Below are 15,957 nucleotides of genomic sequence, written 5' to 3'. Positions count from 1 at the left end.
TTCAGCACCACATCCGATGTCTGTCATAAAGTGAACAAATTATCAACTGACACTGCCGCCAACTTTGAAATTCGTAATTTCCCTGTTATATTTCTTCACTACCAACTTAGACAAACAACTCTTTCAGTTATAATCCCATTTGTTTGCCGACATGTCAGCGTCGAACTTTTCTGTAATGTTCGTTTCTCTTCACTCAGTTGTTTCTGTTCAGTCCTTTTCACGGTGCGTTTCGCTCGCTGGCTGTGCAGATCAGCAAGGGCTGGATCCTGGGCCCGGAGCTGTGCGACATGTGGACGTCGAGCGACGTGCTGTGCTGCACAGCGTCCATCTTGCACCTGGTGGCCATCGCGGTGGACCGCTACTGGGCTGTCACCAACGTCGACTACATCCACACGCGCAACTCGTCGCGCATCGGCATCATGATCATCGTAGTCTGGGCCGTCGCGCTCATCGTGTCGCTGGCACCGCAGTTCGGGTGAGTACCTCAGGCCCACGGTTGGCCACCTCCCGTCCCGAAGCGGTACTTTCGTGACTGTGTCCTAAGCTTCCTTTTTGGATGATAATGTACGACTTAGGCACAAAAGTCCTGTAAGTCGCTTTAGTATTGGAATTTCTCTGAAAGATATACGCTGCAAATCATTGAAACAATCGTAAGACAGAAAATTTTTTTTACGGAATATTTATCAAGGTCTCTTCACTTTCTGCTAACGGATGGAGTGTAGAACGAATTTTCACCTCTTTGTTTTTGTGCTGTTCTTTATCTCCATTGGTGCAATGGGCAAGCGTGAAACAACGTTGCAGATGACCATCAGCAGTTTGTTTTTATTTTCAGTGCTACCGCTTTCGATCTGTAGACCATTATCAGGGCGAAGCAAAGTGTAATCAGCTTGTCAATACATCTAGTTTGGCTTTACTCTGGCTTGATAATGGTCTCCTGATCGAAACCAGTAGCACAGAGCGTAAAAATAAAATGGTCATCTACAATGAAGTCTCACAATTATTTGGCAGTTTTAAATCCCATCTCATCACAATGCTAAATGAGTAAGTGGTTCACTGACAGAGAGAAAAGGGTCATTTTAGATACCTCATGCAGCTATTTTTCTGAATTGGGGGAAATTACTACTGGTGTTCCACAGAGTTCAGTTCTTGGACTCCCTACGTTCTTGCTCTCTCTCTCTCTCTCTCTCTCTCTCTTTCACACACACACACACACACACACACACACACACACATACACACACACACACACACACACTCCCTCTCTCCTTTTCGCATAGAAGGACTTTTGCGACAGTTCCACATGTATTAACATTCTGTGCGTTTTACGCAAGTGGTGGGAGACAATGTAGAACACCTGAAGCATTAAAACTACAATCTTAACTTTACCGTGAACTTATTAATCCAGCCTCGAATCGTCTTTGGACCGATGCGGTTTGTCTTGCGGCAGAAAGTGTCACGACGCGGAAATTACCAAGACTGTATTCGCCCAGCTTTTGAGAATAAGAGCACTTACAGACTTCAAATTAGCATTAAACGTAATTTCTAACTTATTTTAAAAGTCTCCTCGCTTACAGTCGAATCAAATAATGAAATGAAAACAGTTAACCGCTTACTAAATGCTCATTTTTCGTTCGGTAAAACTTAAGCACCAAGAACGATGTTTTAATTTGTTATTTCTTTAATACCTACTTTATTCGATATCCAGCTTTCAAACAGTATCCATATGTATCACCGAAGGTACCTTCAAAATTATATTACTTCACAATTTATCACAAAAGCTAGTTTCTAAGAAAAAATGTAGGTGTAGATGTTAACAGAATTTAAAAAAAAACTGTTGGGACTCAAAGAATCGGGGGTAGTGGGAAAGCTGTTGGTCCCTCATTCTGAAAAAGATTATAATGTCAAAGATGTTTGCTCTGGCATACGTCACAATCCAAATAAAGTTTGCTTCATTTCTACAGTCACTTGTTAACCTATCATCCGTTACTTCCATATGTGTATACCATTGTCTGATAAACTGATGAACTATTAATATTAAGACTGAATTGACTATGTTTTTAAATTATTTTCGAGACCATTGCCCAGTTGCAAGCGGTACTTGTATATAACGGGTAGTTGAACACTGATGTGTTCGGTTCAAACTGTGGTGTGGATTGATAGTCGAATGTGGACTTCTGACCTAAGTAGTCACTGTTCGTTTGCAATTGGAAATAGAAGGTCTAAATCAGTGCACGTTCTGTGTATGGGTTACTTAAGAGGAACAGAACTCTCACGCATGGGTGGAAGCCTAGTCCAGAACACTAATTCCGACTGTCACAAATAGGTATTGTTGCTACGTTCTTATTACCAGTGCCTCAAAAGAAAACCCAGAAATTATACATGTGATTGATTTAGCAATTACTATCCATAGATAGTGTAATATATTCATTTCAAGAAACCTATATATAGCAAAATCGACTCTTATGGTTCAAACTAGCGCCAAGTTTATCCCAGTGACTGACCATTAGTTTCCAAATGATAAATGTTTCCTTCTAAATATTTCATACCAATTTCATTCTTTCATGCTTCTAACTTTTCTTGTTTTCTAGTCTAAGACTCTACTCTTTGTGTCTGGCCGTCTACTTGAATGAACTAGTCATATAAAAATAGTGCTTCCACACATTGATATTCTAACTGTCAGATTATGACAGCGACGTACATACCTTACCTTGACAATCGACTTTTGAAGTGAGAGATTGTATAAACTTCTTATATAGGGGACATATTCTCAATTTCGATAATCAGGCTTCCACTCATCATTGCTGTACAGTAACTCCAGAAATTCTAACTGTGAGCTATTAGTATAATACCAGCCAAGATGCTGAATCAATCAACCGACTTAATCTAGTCAGGTTACGCAGGGTTATACCAACAGTGAACTTTTGAAAAGTGGTAACCTGATCGTGACAGGATGATTTATACGTGTGATTAGTTTATGTACTATCTTACATGAGTATCTTAAACCATCTGACACATGTGATGGCTACTGTTGCGCTGGAGTACTGTGTGTATAGTGTGTGAACAATGTAGTACTGTGGGAAAACTAACTTAGGCATACATGGAAATGAAGTCCCATGCTGCTTGACAGAGCGTAGGGGAACGATGCGGGAGACCCGCACTGCCGCACTAGGCAAGGTCCTAATGGAGGTGGTTTGCCGTTGCCATCCTCCGACCGTAATGGGGATGAATGATGCAGATGAAGCCGACACAACAACACCCACTGATCTCGGGGGAGGTGAAAGTCCCTGACCCCTAACCCCGGGAATCGAACCCGGGAAGCGAGAACGCTACTGCCAGACTACGAGCTGCGGACATAGTATATGCTAATTTCTGTTGGTCACCCACAACCTTAAAGGTGCAACACATACGCGAGACAACTTTCACTGCTAACCACGTTAAATACTAGCAAAACGTTAAGCAACTAACTAGCTAAAGATCTAAATAACTCACTTAAACACGGGTTCCGAGTTACAGCCGCTAATAGACGATGACGATGCATGACTTGGGGTCGGGAACAAACAGTTTAGAGTCTAATATTACAAAAGTGCCGTACGGCATATACCGAACACACGTTTCTGGAGTCAGACCAATAAGATTCAGTTTGTAGCTGCTTTTAAATAGACCTCTGCCGACGCCCTATTCCCATTTGTGACTAATGCATGTGCTAAGCACATTTTACATGAATGACAACTGCTGGCTGCTGAACGCTGTAAATAATACAGGACACTGATGGTGCCAGCCTGTTTTAGAGTTTTCCTCGTTTTCCTCGTTGGACTGTGGAAACACAGGTACCAGAATCATTGGAAATCTACGAGCGTTACAGAGAAATCATTAATAAGCCTCCACACATTTTGAAATTCCGTTCTCCCGCAAGGTGGAAAACTGACGTGACGTCTTCTTCAATACTAAATGCTATGATACATCACTGAATAAAAACTGATATCAACTGCTCATTATCAAGTGCAACTGGGTATGGACACATCATCCACGTAAATAACTGATGCACAGTTTTCAATGACATGGTTGTCACTGGACACGAGCTCGGAATAGGTGTCCGCGAATCACGCATACACAAGTGTTACACATGTATCTTCATGCAACAAATAAAAAATTCTCACTTTTACTGTATTAGTGTAAACCTTTATTTGAACTATATTAATTGGTAGAAATGTTAATGGAATTTAACCAATAATACAAGCAGTTAGCAGCTTTGATACCAGCTTTGCATTTCCTTAACTGAAACTCCATGGTTCTATCGTATTATTAACAGTAATACGGCTTTTTAGCTTCAGTCAATTTAATTAATGAAAAACAGTATTGTGTGGAACTTTCAGGTTGAAACCGTCTCCAATGAGTCGATATTCCCATGCAATACAAGACTACTTGATGAGCAGAACTTTTTGAATGCAAAAATAATTAATTAGCTACAACCCATTATTATGTTCATTGAGGAGATCTTTGATTTCACTCTAGATATAAACCCCTACAAGTACAATCATAAAAACTGTTGTGGATATTGTTTAAATTACGACGCTCACAGCTGAGTACACGTAGTTTGTCGATAAATACTTCGCGCTTGTATCCACTGAGGTCCATGCAAACTATGTATGGCATTTGATTCCTTTTTTGTAATACTTATTATGTGATGTGACTACGCCCATTGTGCACTTCTGTGTCAGCAGACTACTGAAAATAGCTGCTGGTGCTTAGTGATGTACTTATTAGAAGTAACAGCCTGATGGAACAATGTCTGTTTTTAAATTCATTGAGGCCACTATGCCCACCTAGAAGAGGTCGGTCAGTCGTAACACAAGCTACGAGTCGCACTGCCACGTGTGTTCCATGCGACCAGGTGGAAGGACCCGGAGTACCTGGACCGCATCAACGTGCAGCAGCGCTGCCTGGTGAGCCAGGACGTGGCATACCAGATCTTCGCGACGTGCTCCACGTTCTACGTGCCGCTGCTCGTCATCCTGGTGCTCTACTGGAAGATCTTCCAGACGGCGCGCAAGAGGATACACCGTCGACGCCAGCAGCGGCCGCTGGCGCCCTCAGTCGCCGCCGCCGCTGCCGCCGCCGCCGTCACTGCCAGGTGCGTCCCGCGAACGTAAACAAATCCTGACCACATTTTAGTAAAAACAGTTATAGTACTACATGCATTTCTCTAGTGTTGTGGCTGCCTGTCTAGCATCTAAGTCCATCGACTGTTTTCATGCTGCCACGAGCTTTTAATAACTGATGCTAAAAATCTCCTCTTTGTAGACTTTTTGTATCCAACGTCGAACGTCTTCGATGACCTCGTTATTCTATTCCTTATCTTCTGCAACAATACTTCCCTCCACTGTCCTCCCCCCTCCCCCCAGTACAAAGTTAACTATTTCTGGTTACATATGCACACGCTAAATCACTAATATAAATTATTTACAGAATAATGGAAAGACTGATAGAACCCGACCTCAGGTTTTAAATCTGGAAAAAATGTACGAACACTCTTGAAAATACTGTTCTTACTATTTATCTTAGAATGAAGATAAGAAAAGCTACGTTTACAGCATTTGTAATTTTTTTTTGACATTATAGACTAGAATATACTATTTTTAAATTCTGTAGGTGGTAGGGTTAAAATACAGAAAGCGAAACGTTATCAGCAGATTGTACGGAAAGCAGACTGCAGTTCTGAAAGAGGGGGGAGGGGGGGGGGGTCATCATGGGAAGTTGTAATTCCAAAAGGTGTGACGGAGGATTGCTATTTATTCCTGTATTGAGACACCATTAAAAGAAATGAAGGAGAACTTACGAAAGAAATTAAAGTTCGGAAGTTTGACGATGACGTCGTACTTCTTTAAGACAGAGCAAAGGAGCTAGAAGTGGATTTGAACGGAACATACAGTGTCTTGAATAAAGAGACTATAAAATGAACATCAACAAAAGTGAAACAGTGATGATGTTGGGGTGTGGTCATATTCAGCTATATAAAGCAGGGGAAATTAGGGAAGACGAGTTTTAAAAGAAGTAGTGAGAATATGAGATGCAGAGTGGTAACCGTAAGAAAAGAACGAACAAGAGAAGTGTTTTAAGACCTAACATAAATCTAAATAGACATGTGTGGTGTCTTTTCTTTCGGACATTTCTGAAAGAACACACAGCACTTATACATATAATTATGGAGAGACGGCGAATGATCTCTTCAGTGCATAAGCACAACAGGCTCAAGCTTTTACGGGCATTGACGAAATGCCCCAAGTAATGAGGATAATGAGCAAGCGGCACCACAGTAGTAGTGTGCAGATAAGTTGAGAATTTCGTCTGACGGGAGGCATGTTATGGCGTTATGTTAACCGGGGACCTAGAAACGACGGAGAGGCTCCGTCCCTGCCGCAGCCGCAGTGGTCCGCAACCCCACGACGACTACCGCAGTCCTCTTCACCCCACCACCGCCCCACACCGAACCCAGGGTTATTGTGCGGTTCGGCCCCCGGTGCACCTCGCAGGGAACGTCTCACACCAAGCGAGTGTAACTAACCCCAATGCGTGCGTGGTAGAGTAATAGTGGTGTACGCGTACGTGGAGATCTTGTTTGCGCAGCAATCGCCGACATAGTGTAGCTGAGGTGGAATAAGGGGAACCAGCCCGCATTTGCCGAGGCAGATGGAAAGCCGCCTAAATACCATTCACACACTGGCCGGCCCACCGGACCTCGACAAAGATCCGCCGGGAAGATTCGTGCCGTGGACCGGCGCTCCTTCCCACCCGGAAAGCCGTGCGTTAGACCGCACGGCTAGCATGTTAGGATACTTCGTACATTTACAAGGACCATTGTGTCCAAACGGCCGTCAGTCTGCCTTCGACACTGGTGAGGCGCGCCCACCTTGTTTGTGTCTCGCCTTTTGTGCTGCTTGCGAGCGAGCCCGCGGTTGTTTACTTCCGGGTAGCGGCTTGTCTCAGAGTCCGAATTCATCGACCATAATGCCGTTCTCTTACTCCCAAGCCACGGTTAAATTAACTTTTCCTTTGGACCACGAACGACCGAAGGCGTATGAAGTAGAACGTTTTACACGGGATGAAATGCGTCTCCTGTCACAAGAGTCCTCTGAATACATTTTTAGAGCCTCAGTACAGCAGTGTACATAATGAAGAGCCGTGTGCCGAGGTTGTGCGGCGCCACGCTAACGCTCTCAAATTCCGATACTCTGAAGGACTTACAGGAACTGTCGTGATTGATCACACTGATTTTGGCCTCTGAACTTTGTGGGTTCTCGTATTCCCGTTTGATGTACCGTCGAGGTTGTGGTTTCCGCCCTTAAACCTTACGGAAATATCGTCAGAGGATGTTCCTGCAACGTAGAAGACGGTCGAAACATACCGCGTCCTCAGTGGTACCAGTCAGATCAAAACTGAACTACGGAAACACGTACCTTCCTAATTGGTTATTGCCTGCTGCAGGGTTGTCGTCTTGTACGACGGGCAGTTGCGCACCTGTTCAGGTGTGGCCGAGAGGGCCATGTCCGTTCTGGGTGTCTCCGACGCAGACTGGTTCAGAAACAGATCCGAGACGTTGTTCTTCCTGCGGCGCCCACTGTGTTACCTCTCACTTACGCGACTACGGCTGAGCTGCCTGCTTCGTCCTGTCTGAATCGGTCAGTACTAGCTTCCACACTTCTCGGCGAAGAATCCTGCCGGATGCAATACAAATAAACGATGACCGTTAGCAGGCACAAACTGTCTGTTGCGACGCCGTGGTTGTTGATCATGGAACTGTACTGACCTCCGCTTTTCTTCCATCTGGCCACATGTCAGACGATAGCCGCCCACCATCCGACACGCAACGGCGTGTCAAGAAGTAGCGGTCGCTGAGGAAACGGAAGAGACAACGCCGTATACCTACTGATGACTGCCTCCATCGGATGTGTGCACAGGATGACGATCCTGCTACTGATGGTGCGCTGTCCTCTGAGACCCTGACACCTGACGACACGACGTCCTTCCCCTCCTCCATCTGCAGTCAGCGTCCACCCCTAGACACCGACCTTCGCCCTCCTGCGTCTGATACGGTTGCCTCCTGTGTGTTACGCTACCTGTGGGCGCACCTCTGATAGTGTTTGATTGAACTAGCCCAGTGAGACGTCCATCACCTGGGCGGACGTCGTCGATGCTGAGGATGGACATTCTGGAGGTCTACAGAGCGATGGACCCCCTTGGTGAAGTCGGCTTCCACCACGTTACAATAATGTGCCCTTCCAGGGGGCCTAGGGCCTAACAGAGAGTTCCCTGTGCTTGACTTGTGCTTGAATCGCCCGTCCTCATGGCGATTTCAACTTTCCAGACTATTGTATAGCAACGGTCAGTGTCAATACTATTCGCGTACGCCACAAACTGGCTTTACCCCACGACATGCTGTATGCTGCAGTCGTTGAGGTGCTGAAGTTGCTCTCCTTCAGGGGGAGCACGTTCCAACTCCCCATGGCTTTTACATCACGTGTCTCTCACGCTTCCCCTACTGGTAGTTGGATGGCGATCCTCTTCCGTAAAAGTATCCTCGGTGACGGAGCCGACTATCTCCCTGATGCCAAAGGTATAGTTCTCACGTTAAGTGGCGTCAGGATCGTCATTGTCTATGCTCCATCTGGTTCGGGTCGCCGCCATGAAAGTTCCATGTTCTTCTCTGAGGCAGTTACGCGTCGTTTCCTGGGTCGGCAGGATATATTGATCATGGGAGGCGATTTCAATTGCACCCAAACACCCGAAGACCAACTACCACATCACTCTCCGTGTGGGGCACTAGCGACTATTTTCCAGAATCTAAGCCTTGCGGATTCTTAGGAGCATGTTCATGATGATCTTCCGAGATTTACGCATTTGACTAGCCATTATTCCAGCCGCCTCAACCATGTTGTCAGTGGGGTGCAGGCTGCTGAAGTCTGGCCTCTTGCGTTCTCTGATCATAACGCATATTCCCGCGTCAACAGTCTCTGCCGCCAAACGCTGTGGCGTGGCCATGGACCATGGAAACTGAGCACGATCCACCATATTCACCCGACTGCCGGCATCTCATCGAGAGCACATGGACAGCTTGTCATCAACGCTCTTTGTAAAGCCTGCCCTCCGCAAGGCTTTGATTGGTTACGGAAGGGATGTTGCGGTGTGGCAGCGACGAACTCAGGAATTCTGTTTCACAATTCTCCGGGTATTACTATGATGCCGTACTCGTCAGAACGTCAGGCGATGTTGAATCGTGTCAAGACACAGCTAACATCTCTCCCTCGCCGCCACGTTGAAGGAGCTACGTTTAGGGCGTGCACACACGACGGGTTAGTGCAGGAGCGTCCATCTATATATCATGTCGTGTCGGTACGGCGACGCCGTCGGAGAACTTTGATTAATTTTCTTACGACCGGTGATGGGCTGCGTTTCGACACCCAACGGGATATAGGGTCAGCCCTCCACACGCGTTATGTTATGCTGTACTTTGATAACCTCACCACCCTGCCGACTCTCCTTTGGCTCGGTTCCCATGGAGGCGACGATGGCTCTGCTTGCTAACGTAACAGAGGATAGGGTCCATGATGCTATTAAGGCGGGTTCAATGAACAGGTCGCCTGGGTCTAACGGCCTCTCACTGGAGTTTTGTCGCACATTTCGTCCCCTTCTGGCGCCAGTGTGGACGGAAATTTGTCAGAACCTAATGTGCCGATTCCACACGGTTTTCTCGATGGTTTCTTCATTCCCATTTACAAGCCTCGGGGTACCTCACGGATATTCGATTACCGCCCCTTGACGTTACTCAACAGCAACACATAGATCTTTACCCAACTGTTGACTGCGCGGCTTAAAGGGACGGCTCGGTAAGTGGTTTCTCCCGATCAAACTTCTTTGGGAGGTGCCAATAACATCCGCACTGCCCTCTGTCGCCGTTGAGACATAATTGCTCTTGCTCACGCTCGTCGTTTGCCTGGACTCTGGGCAGTTCTCGACTTCAGCCGGGCTTTCGACAGGAAGGGGTGCTCTCCAGTGTGGGATACCCTAATATTACCGTCGACGTCATAATGCGCCTCCTTTTTGGAGCTACGCCTCATGTACTCTACAATGGCCGTCTCACTCCTGCCATCTCGAATCGGTCGATCAGTGCGTCAAGGCTGCCCTCTCTCTCCACTGTTGTATACTTTCACCATGGAACCGTTGCTCTGCGGCCTCCGTCAACGCCTCTCTTGGATGTCTCTCGGTGACCATGTATGCAGCTGCACAGCTTATGCAGACGATGTCGACATCTTTCTTCGCAGCGATGCTGAGGTCAGGCAGTCATTGGCATAGGTTGTCACCGACGACGAGGCTTCTGGTAGCTGTCTTAACGTCCACAGGTCGAGAGCCATGGCAATAGGTGCGAGGCTTGCTGCGTACAGCGCTGCTCCTTTACAAGTACCTGCTTCTATGCGATGCTTAGGGCCCGGCAGGTTTCAATAGTGATCTGCGTCGCACGAATGCTCTCAACTGCCGGGGCCCACTTTCCCAATTGCATCCTGGGCTCTTAGACCACTTTCTGCGAGCACTCGATCTACTGCAAAGGACGCAATATGTAAATATATATTTGGCGTCACGTGTCCCCCAAGTGGCATTTTTTTTATTGGTCATCAGTCTACTGACTGGTTTGATGCGGCCCGCCACGAATTCCTTTCCTGTGCTAACCTCTTCATCTCAGAGTAGCACTTGCAACCTACGTCCTCAATTATTTGCTTGACGTATTCCAATCTCTGTCTTCTTCTACAGTTTTTGCCCGCTACAGCTCCCTCTAGTACCATGGAAGTCATTCCCTCATGTCTTAGCAGATATCCTATCATCCTGTCCCTTCTCCTTATCAGTGTTTTCCACATATTCCTTTCGTCTCCGATTCTGCGTAGACCCACCTCATTCCTTACCTTATCAGTCCACCTAATTTTCAACATTCGTCTATAGCACCACATCTCAAATGCTTCGATTCTCTTCTGTTCCGGTTTTCCCACAGTCCATGTTTCACTACCATACAATGCTGTACTCCAGACGTACATCCTCAGAAATTTCTTCCTCATATTATGGCCGGTATTTGATATTAGTAGACTTCTCTTGGCCAGAAATGCCTTTTTTGCCATAGCGAGTCTGCTTTTGAAGTCCTCCTTGCTCCGTCCGTCATTGGTTATTTTACTGCCTAGGTAGCAGAATTCCTTAACTTCATTGACTTCGTGACCATCAATCCTGATGTTAAGTTTCTCGCTGTTCTCATTTCTACTACTTCTCATTACCTTCGTCTTTCTCCGGTTTACTCTCAAACCATACTGTGTACTCATTAGACTGTTCATTCCGTTCAGCAGATCATTTAATTCTTCTTCACTTTCATTCAGGATAGCAATGTCATCAGCGAATCGTATCATTGATATCCTTTCACCTTGTATTTTAATTCCACTCCTGAACCTTTCTTTTATTTCCATCATTGCTTCCTCGATGTACAGATTGAAGGGTAGGGGCGAAAGGCTATAGCCTTGTCTTACACCCTTCTTAATATGAGCACTTCGTTCTTGATCGTCCATTCTTATTATTCCCTCTTGGTTGTTGTACATATTGTATATGACCCGTCTCTCCCTATAGCTTACCCCTACTTTTTTCAGAATCTCGAACAGCTTGCACCATTTTATATTGTCGAACGCTTTTTCCAGGTCGACAAATCCTATGAACGTGTCTTGATTTTTCTTTAACCTTGCTTCCATTACTAGCCGTAACGTCAGAATTGTCTCTCTCGTCTCTTTACTTTTCCTAAAGCCAAACTGATCGTCACCTAGCGCATTCTCAATTTTCTTTTCCATTCTTCTGTATATTATTCTTGTAAGCAGCTTCGATGCATGAGCTGTTAAGCCGATTGTGCGATAATTCTCGCACTTGTCAGCTCTTGCCGTCTTCGGAATTGTGTGGATGATGCTTTTCCGAAAGTCAGATGGTATATCGCCAGACTCATATATTCTCCACACCAACGTGAATAGTCGTTTTGTTGCCACTTCCCCCAATGATTTTAGAAATTATGATGGAATGTTATCTATCCCCTCTGCTTTATTTGACCGTAAGTCCTCCAAAGCTCTTTTAATTCCGATTTAATATTGTATCCCCTATCTCTTCTAAATCGACTCCTGTTTCTTCTTCTATCACATCAGACAAATCTTCACCCTCATAGAGGCTTTCAATGTATTCTTTCCACCTATCTGCTCTCTCCTCTGCATTTAACAGTGGAATTCCCGTTGCACTCTTAATGTTACCACCGTTGCTTTTAATGTCACCAAAGGTTGTTTTTACTTTCCTGTATGCTGAGTCTGTCCTTCCGACAGTCGATGTCTTCACGTTTTTCCTACAGCCATTTCGTCTTATCTTCCCTGCACTTCCTATTTATTTCATTCCTCAGCGACTTGTATTTCTGTATTCCTGATTTTCCCGGAACATGTTTGTACCTCCTCCTTTCATCAATCAACTGAAGTATTTCTTCTGTTACCCATGGTTTCTTCGCAGCTACCTTCTTTGTACCTATGTTTTCCTTCCCAACTTCTGTGATGGCCCTTTTTAGAGATGTCCATTCCTCTTCAACTGTACTGCCTACTGCGCTATTCCTTATTGCCGTGTCTATAGCGTTAGAGAACTTCAAACGTATCTCGTCATTCCTCAGTACTTCCGTATCCCACTTCTTTGCGTATTGATTCTTCCTGACTAATGTCTTGAACTTCAGCCTACTCTTCCTCACTATTATATTGTGATCCGAGTCTATATCTGCTCCTGGGTACGCCTTACAATCTAGTATCTGATTTCGGATTCTCTGTCTGACCATGATGTAATCTAATTGAAATCTTCCCGTATCTCCCGGCCTTTTCCAAGTATACCTCCTCCTCTTGTGATTCTTGAATGGGGTATTCGCTATTACTAGCTTAAACTTGTTACAGAACTCAATTAGTCTTTCTCCTCTTTCATTCCTTGTCCCAAGCCCATATTCTCCTGTAACCTTTTCTTCTACCCCATCCCCTACAACTGCATTCCAGTCGCCCATGACTATTAGACTTTCGTCCCCCTTTACATACTGCATTACCGTTTCAATATCCTCATACACTTTCTCTATCTGTTCATCTTCAGCTTGCGACGTCGGCATGTATACCTGAACTATCGTTGTCGGTGTTGGTCTGCTGTCAATTCTGATTAGAACAACCCGGTCACTGAACTGTTCACAGTAACACACCCTCTGCCCTACCTTCCTATTCATAACGAATCCTACACCTGTTATACCATTTTCTGCTGCTGTTGATATTACCCGATACTCATCTGACCAGAAATCCTTGTCTTCCTTCCACTTCACTTCACTGACCCCTACTATATCTAGATTGAGCCTTTGCATTTCCCTTTTCAGATTTTCTAGTTCCCCTACCACGTTCAAGCTTCTGACATTCTACGCCCCGACTCGTAGAACGTTATCCTTTCGTACATTTTTCAATCTTTTTCTCATGGTAACTTCCCCCTTGGCAGTCTCCTCCCGGAGATCCGAATGGGGAACTATTCCGGAATCTTTTGCCAATGGAGAGATCATCATGACACTTCATCAATTACAGGCCACATGTCCTGTGGATACACGTTACGTGTCTTTAATGCAGTGGTTTCCATTGCCTTCTACATCCTCATGTCGTTGATCATTGCTGATTCTTCCGCCTTTAGGGGCAATTTCCCACCCCTAGGACAAGAGAGTGCCCTGAACCTCTATCCGCTCCTCCGCCCTCTTTGACAAGACCGTTGGCAGACTGAGGCTGACTTCTTATGCCGGAAGTCTTCGGCCGCCAATGCTGATTATTTATCAAAATTTAAGCAGTGGCGAGGATTATTTTCTTTTCCCCTTTAAGAACAAATTATGAGGAATAAATAAGGAAAAGTTTCTTTTTCTTTTATTTTATTTATTTTTTATTTATTTATTTATTTATTTTTTAATTAAAGTCGTCGTGCGACTTGTAGTTAAAGTCCAATTCTTTCAAGAGCTCCTGAAGTGTATCCGCCTACAGCATGCCAGCTCGTCCAAACGTGTCTTCTCATGGCGTAGGCGTGGGTTCTGAGTAGCAGAGCTATTCAGTCCGGTTCGGTTTATACAGTTTTCAGCTTCTCAGGGCTTGGACGTTCCAGCTATTAGGTGGGTCATCGAAAGTGCTCCGTAAGAAATTGGAAAAAATATTGTTTATAGCGTGGGTTGCGTATCAGGACGCAGTGTCGTTCGTTGAGATAAGTCCAATATCCTAGCGTAGACTTGTCGCCAGAAGTAAAAAGATAGCTGATCGTGTGGCCACAGATCCAATTCACAGAGTGAGTTTTGGCGGAGGGGTAGAAAGTCTTATCGGGGTACAAAAGCATGTGGACGTCGATCTGAGCCGATGTCTGGCGAGTAAGAAACGCCAAAATTCGCCGCGCAAGTGTCCAGACGTCGAACGCTGTGCCACAGTAGAACCGGTGGACTTCCGTGTCATCCACTCCAAGTGGGTTCAGAGGGATGAATCGGCGAGATGGATGCGGTTAACTTGTTTGTCATTCACGGTGATGTACCACGCTGATTGAACGTCTGATTCGAGAAAACGCGCATGGATCGCCTTCCATATGTGTCGCCACACGTACTGTGGATACTTACGTTCGGTGGGGTTGGACGGGCGGCACTGTTGTAACAATTCGGAGACTGTTTTCGTGAGGTACAAACGTGTAAGTGGTAAGGACCGGTAGATATAACTGAACTCCAGGAAAAATCGTTGGATGTAATAAAAAGGGGTTGGAATGGTCGATACCAGTACTGGGGCGGACAAGAAGGCCGGTGCAAAGTTGTGAAGCAGGAGGCTAGCAAGGCTCTGCGGGCAACGATGCCAAAGTTTTAGTTGGGAGCTGACGTATTGTGCCTTTACACGAGTCGGCACGTGGACGAGTCCCACCCCACCACAATCTCGTGGCAGTGCAAGGGATTCATCCTGCACCTTGAATAACATCCCCGAGCTGACGAAGGAGCCGAAAGCCATCAACAGTCGTCGCGCCAGGTGATTTGGGACTGGTAGTACTTGAGCCACGTGTGGTATACGGGAAGCATGATACATGTTCACGTATTGCGCGCGTTGGATAACGTCGAGAGCTCGTAGCCGGTGATCTGCGAGATTGGCTCTGATTGTCTGTAGCAAGCGTCTACCATTGATAGTCGCTGAGCGACACAGGTCTGCTGTGAAATCAAGTCCAAGACACCTTATGGTGGCGGCGACACTAAGGGGGGCAGCACATCACTCCGGCAAGCCCTCACCAATGAGCAGGACCTTGGATTTTGACACGTTGGGGCAGCTCCCCGACGCTTCGCCGTAAGTCGCCACCCATGTCAGTGCTCCTCGTACTTCATCTTCACTGCTCAGATATAGTACTATGTCGTCTGCGTAGGCTGTACAAGAAAAACGGTGGCCTTGCACAGCCATGGCTTCCAAACGTTGGCGCATGCCCTGGAGCAGGGGTTCCAAGGCGAAAGCATACAAAATCGTGGAAAGAGGGCATCCTTATCGTACAGATCGTGCGATGACCAGGGACGGTGTAAGGCGACCATTGTACATGATTTTAGAGGTTGCACTACTCAACAGGCGCATAACCACTGTGACAATACCGCCAGGAAAACCCATATGCTTAAGAACTGTCCGTAAATAGAAGTGGTCAACACGGTCGAAAGCCTGGCTAAAGTCCAGTGAAGCCAGGCGCCAGGGAGACGCTGATAATGCGCTAATGCTATCATGTCTCTGTAACGGCAAGTGGTCGTACGGATATTGTTGTCGCCTCCTAGTGAAGTCTGGTCGCAGGATGTGACGTAACGTGCGATCTTCTTGAGTCGCGATGCCAGTAGCCGTGTGAATATTTTCATGTCGCTGTTGAGCA

General features: G+C 45.9%; 1 protein-coding gene across 1 annotated transcript in view; it reads left to right on the top strand.

Moving 5' to 3' along the window:
- Window positions 1–251: 251 nt before the first annotated feature.
- Window positions 252–15,957, top strand: part of LOC124788730 (5-hydroxytryptamine receptor-like) — a 56,574-nt gene continuing 40,868 nt past the window's right edge. Inside the window, exons 1-2 of the mRNA XM_047256012.1 lie at window positions 252–475; window positions 4,892–5,080. Of these exons, the coding sequence (XP_047111968.1) occupies window positions 288–475; window positions 4,892–5,080 (377 nt within the window). The 5' untranslated portion in view covers window positions 252–287. The remainder of the gene's footprint in view (window positions 476–4,891; window positions 5,081–15,957) is intronic.

The sequence above is a fragment of the Schistocerca piceifrons genome, chromosome 3, assembly GCF_021461385.2.
Source record: "Schistocerca piceifrons isolate TAMUIC-IGC-003096 chromosome 3, iqSchPice1.1, whole genome shotgun sequence".
Lineage (NCBI taxonomy): Eukaryota > Metazoa > Arthropoda > Insecta > Orthoptera > Acrididae > Schistocerca > Schistocerca piceifrons.
The sequence above is the reverse complement of the archived record's forward strand: the minus strand, read 5'-3'. Positions and strand labels throughout refer to the sequence as shown.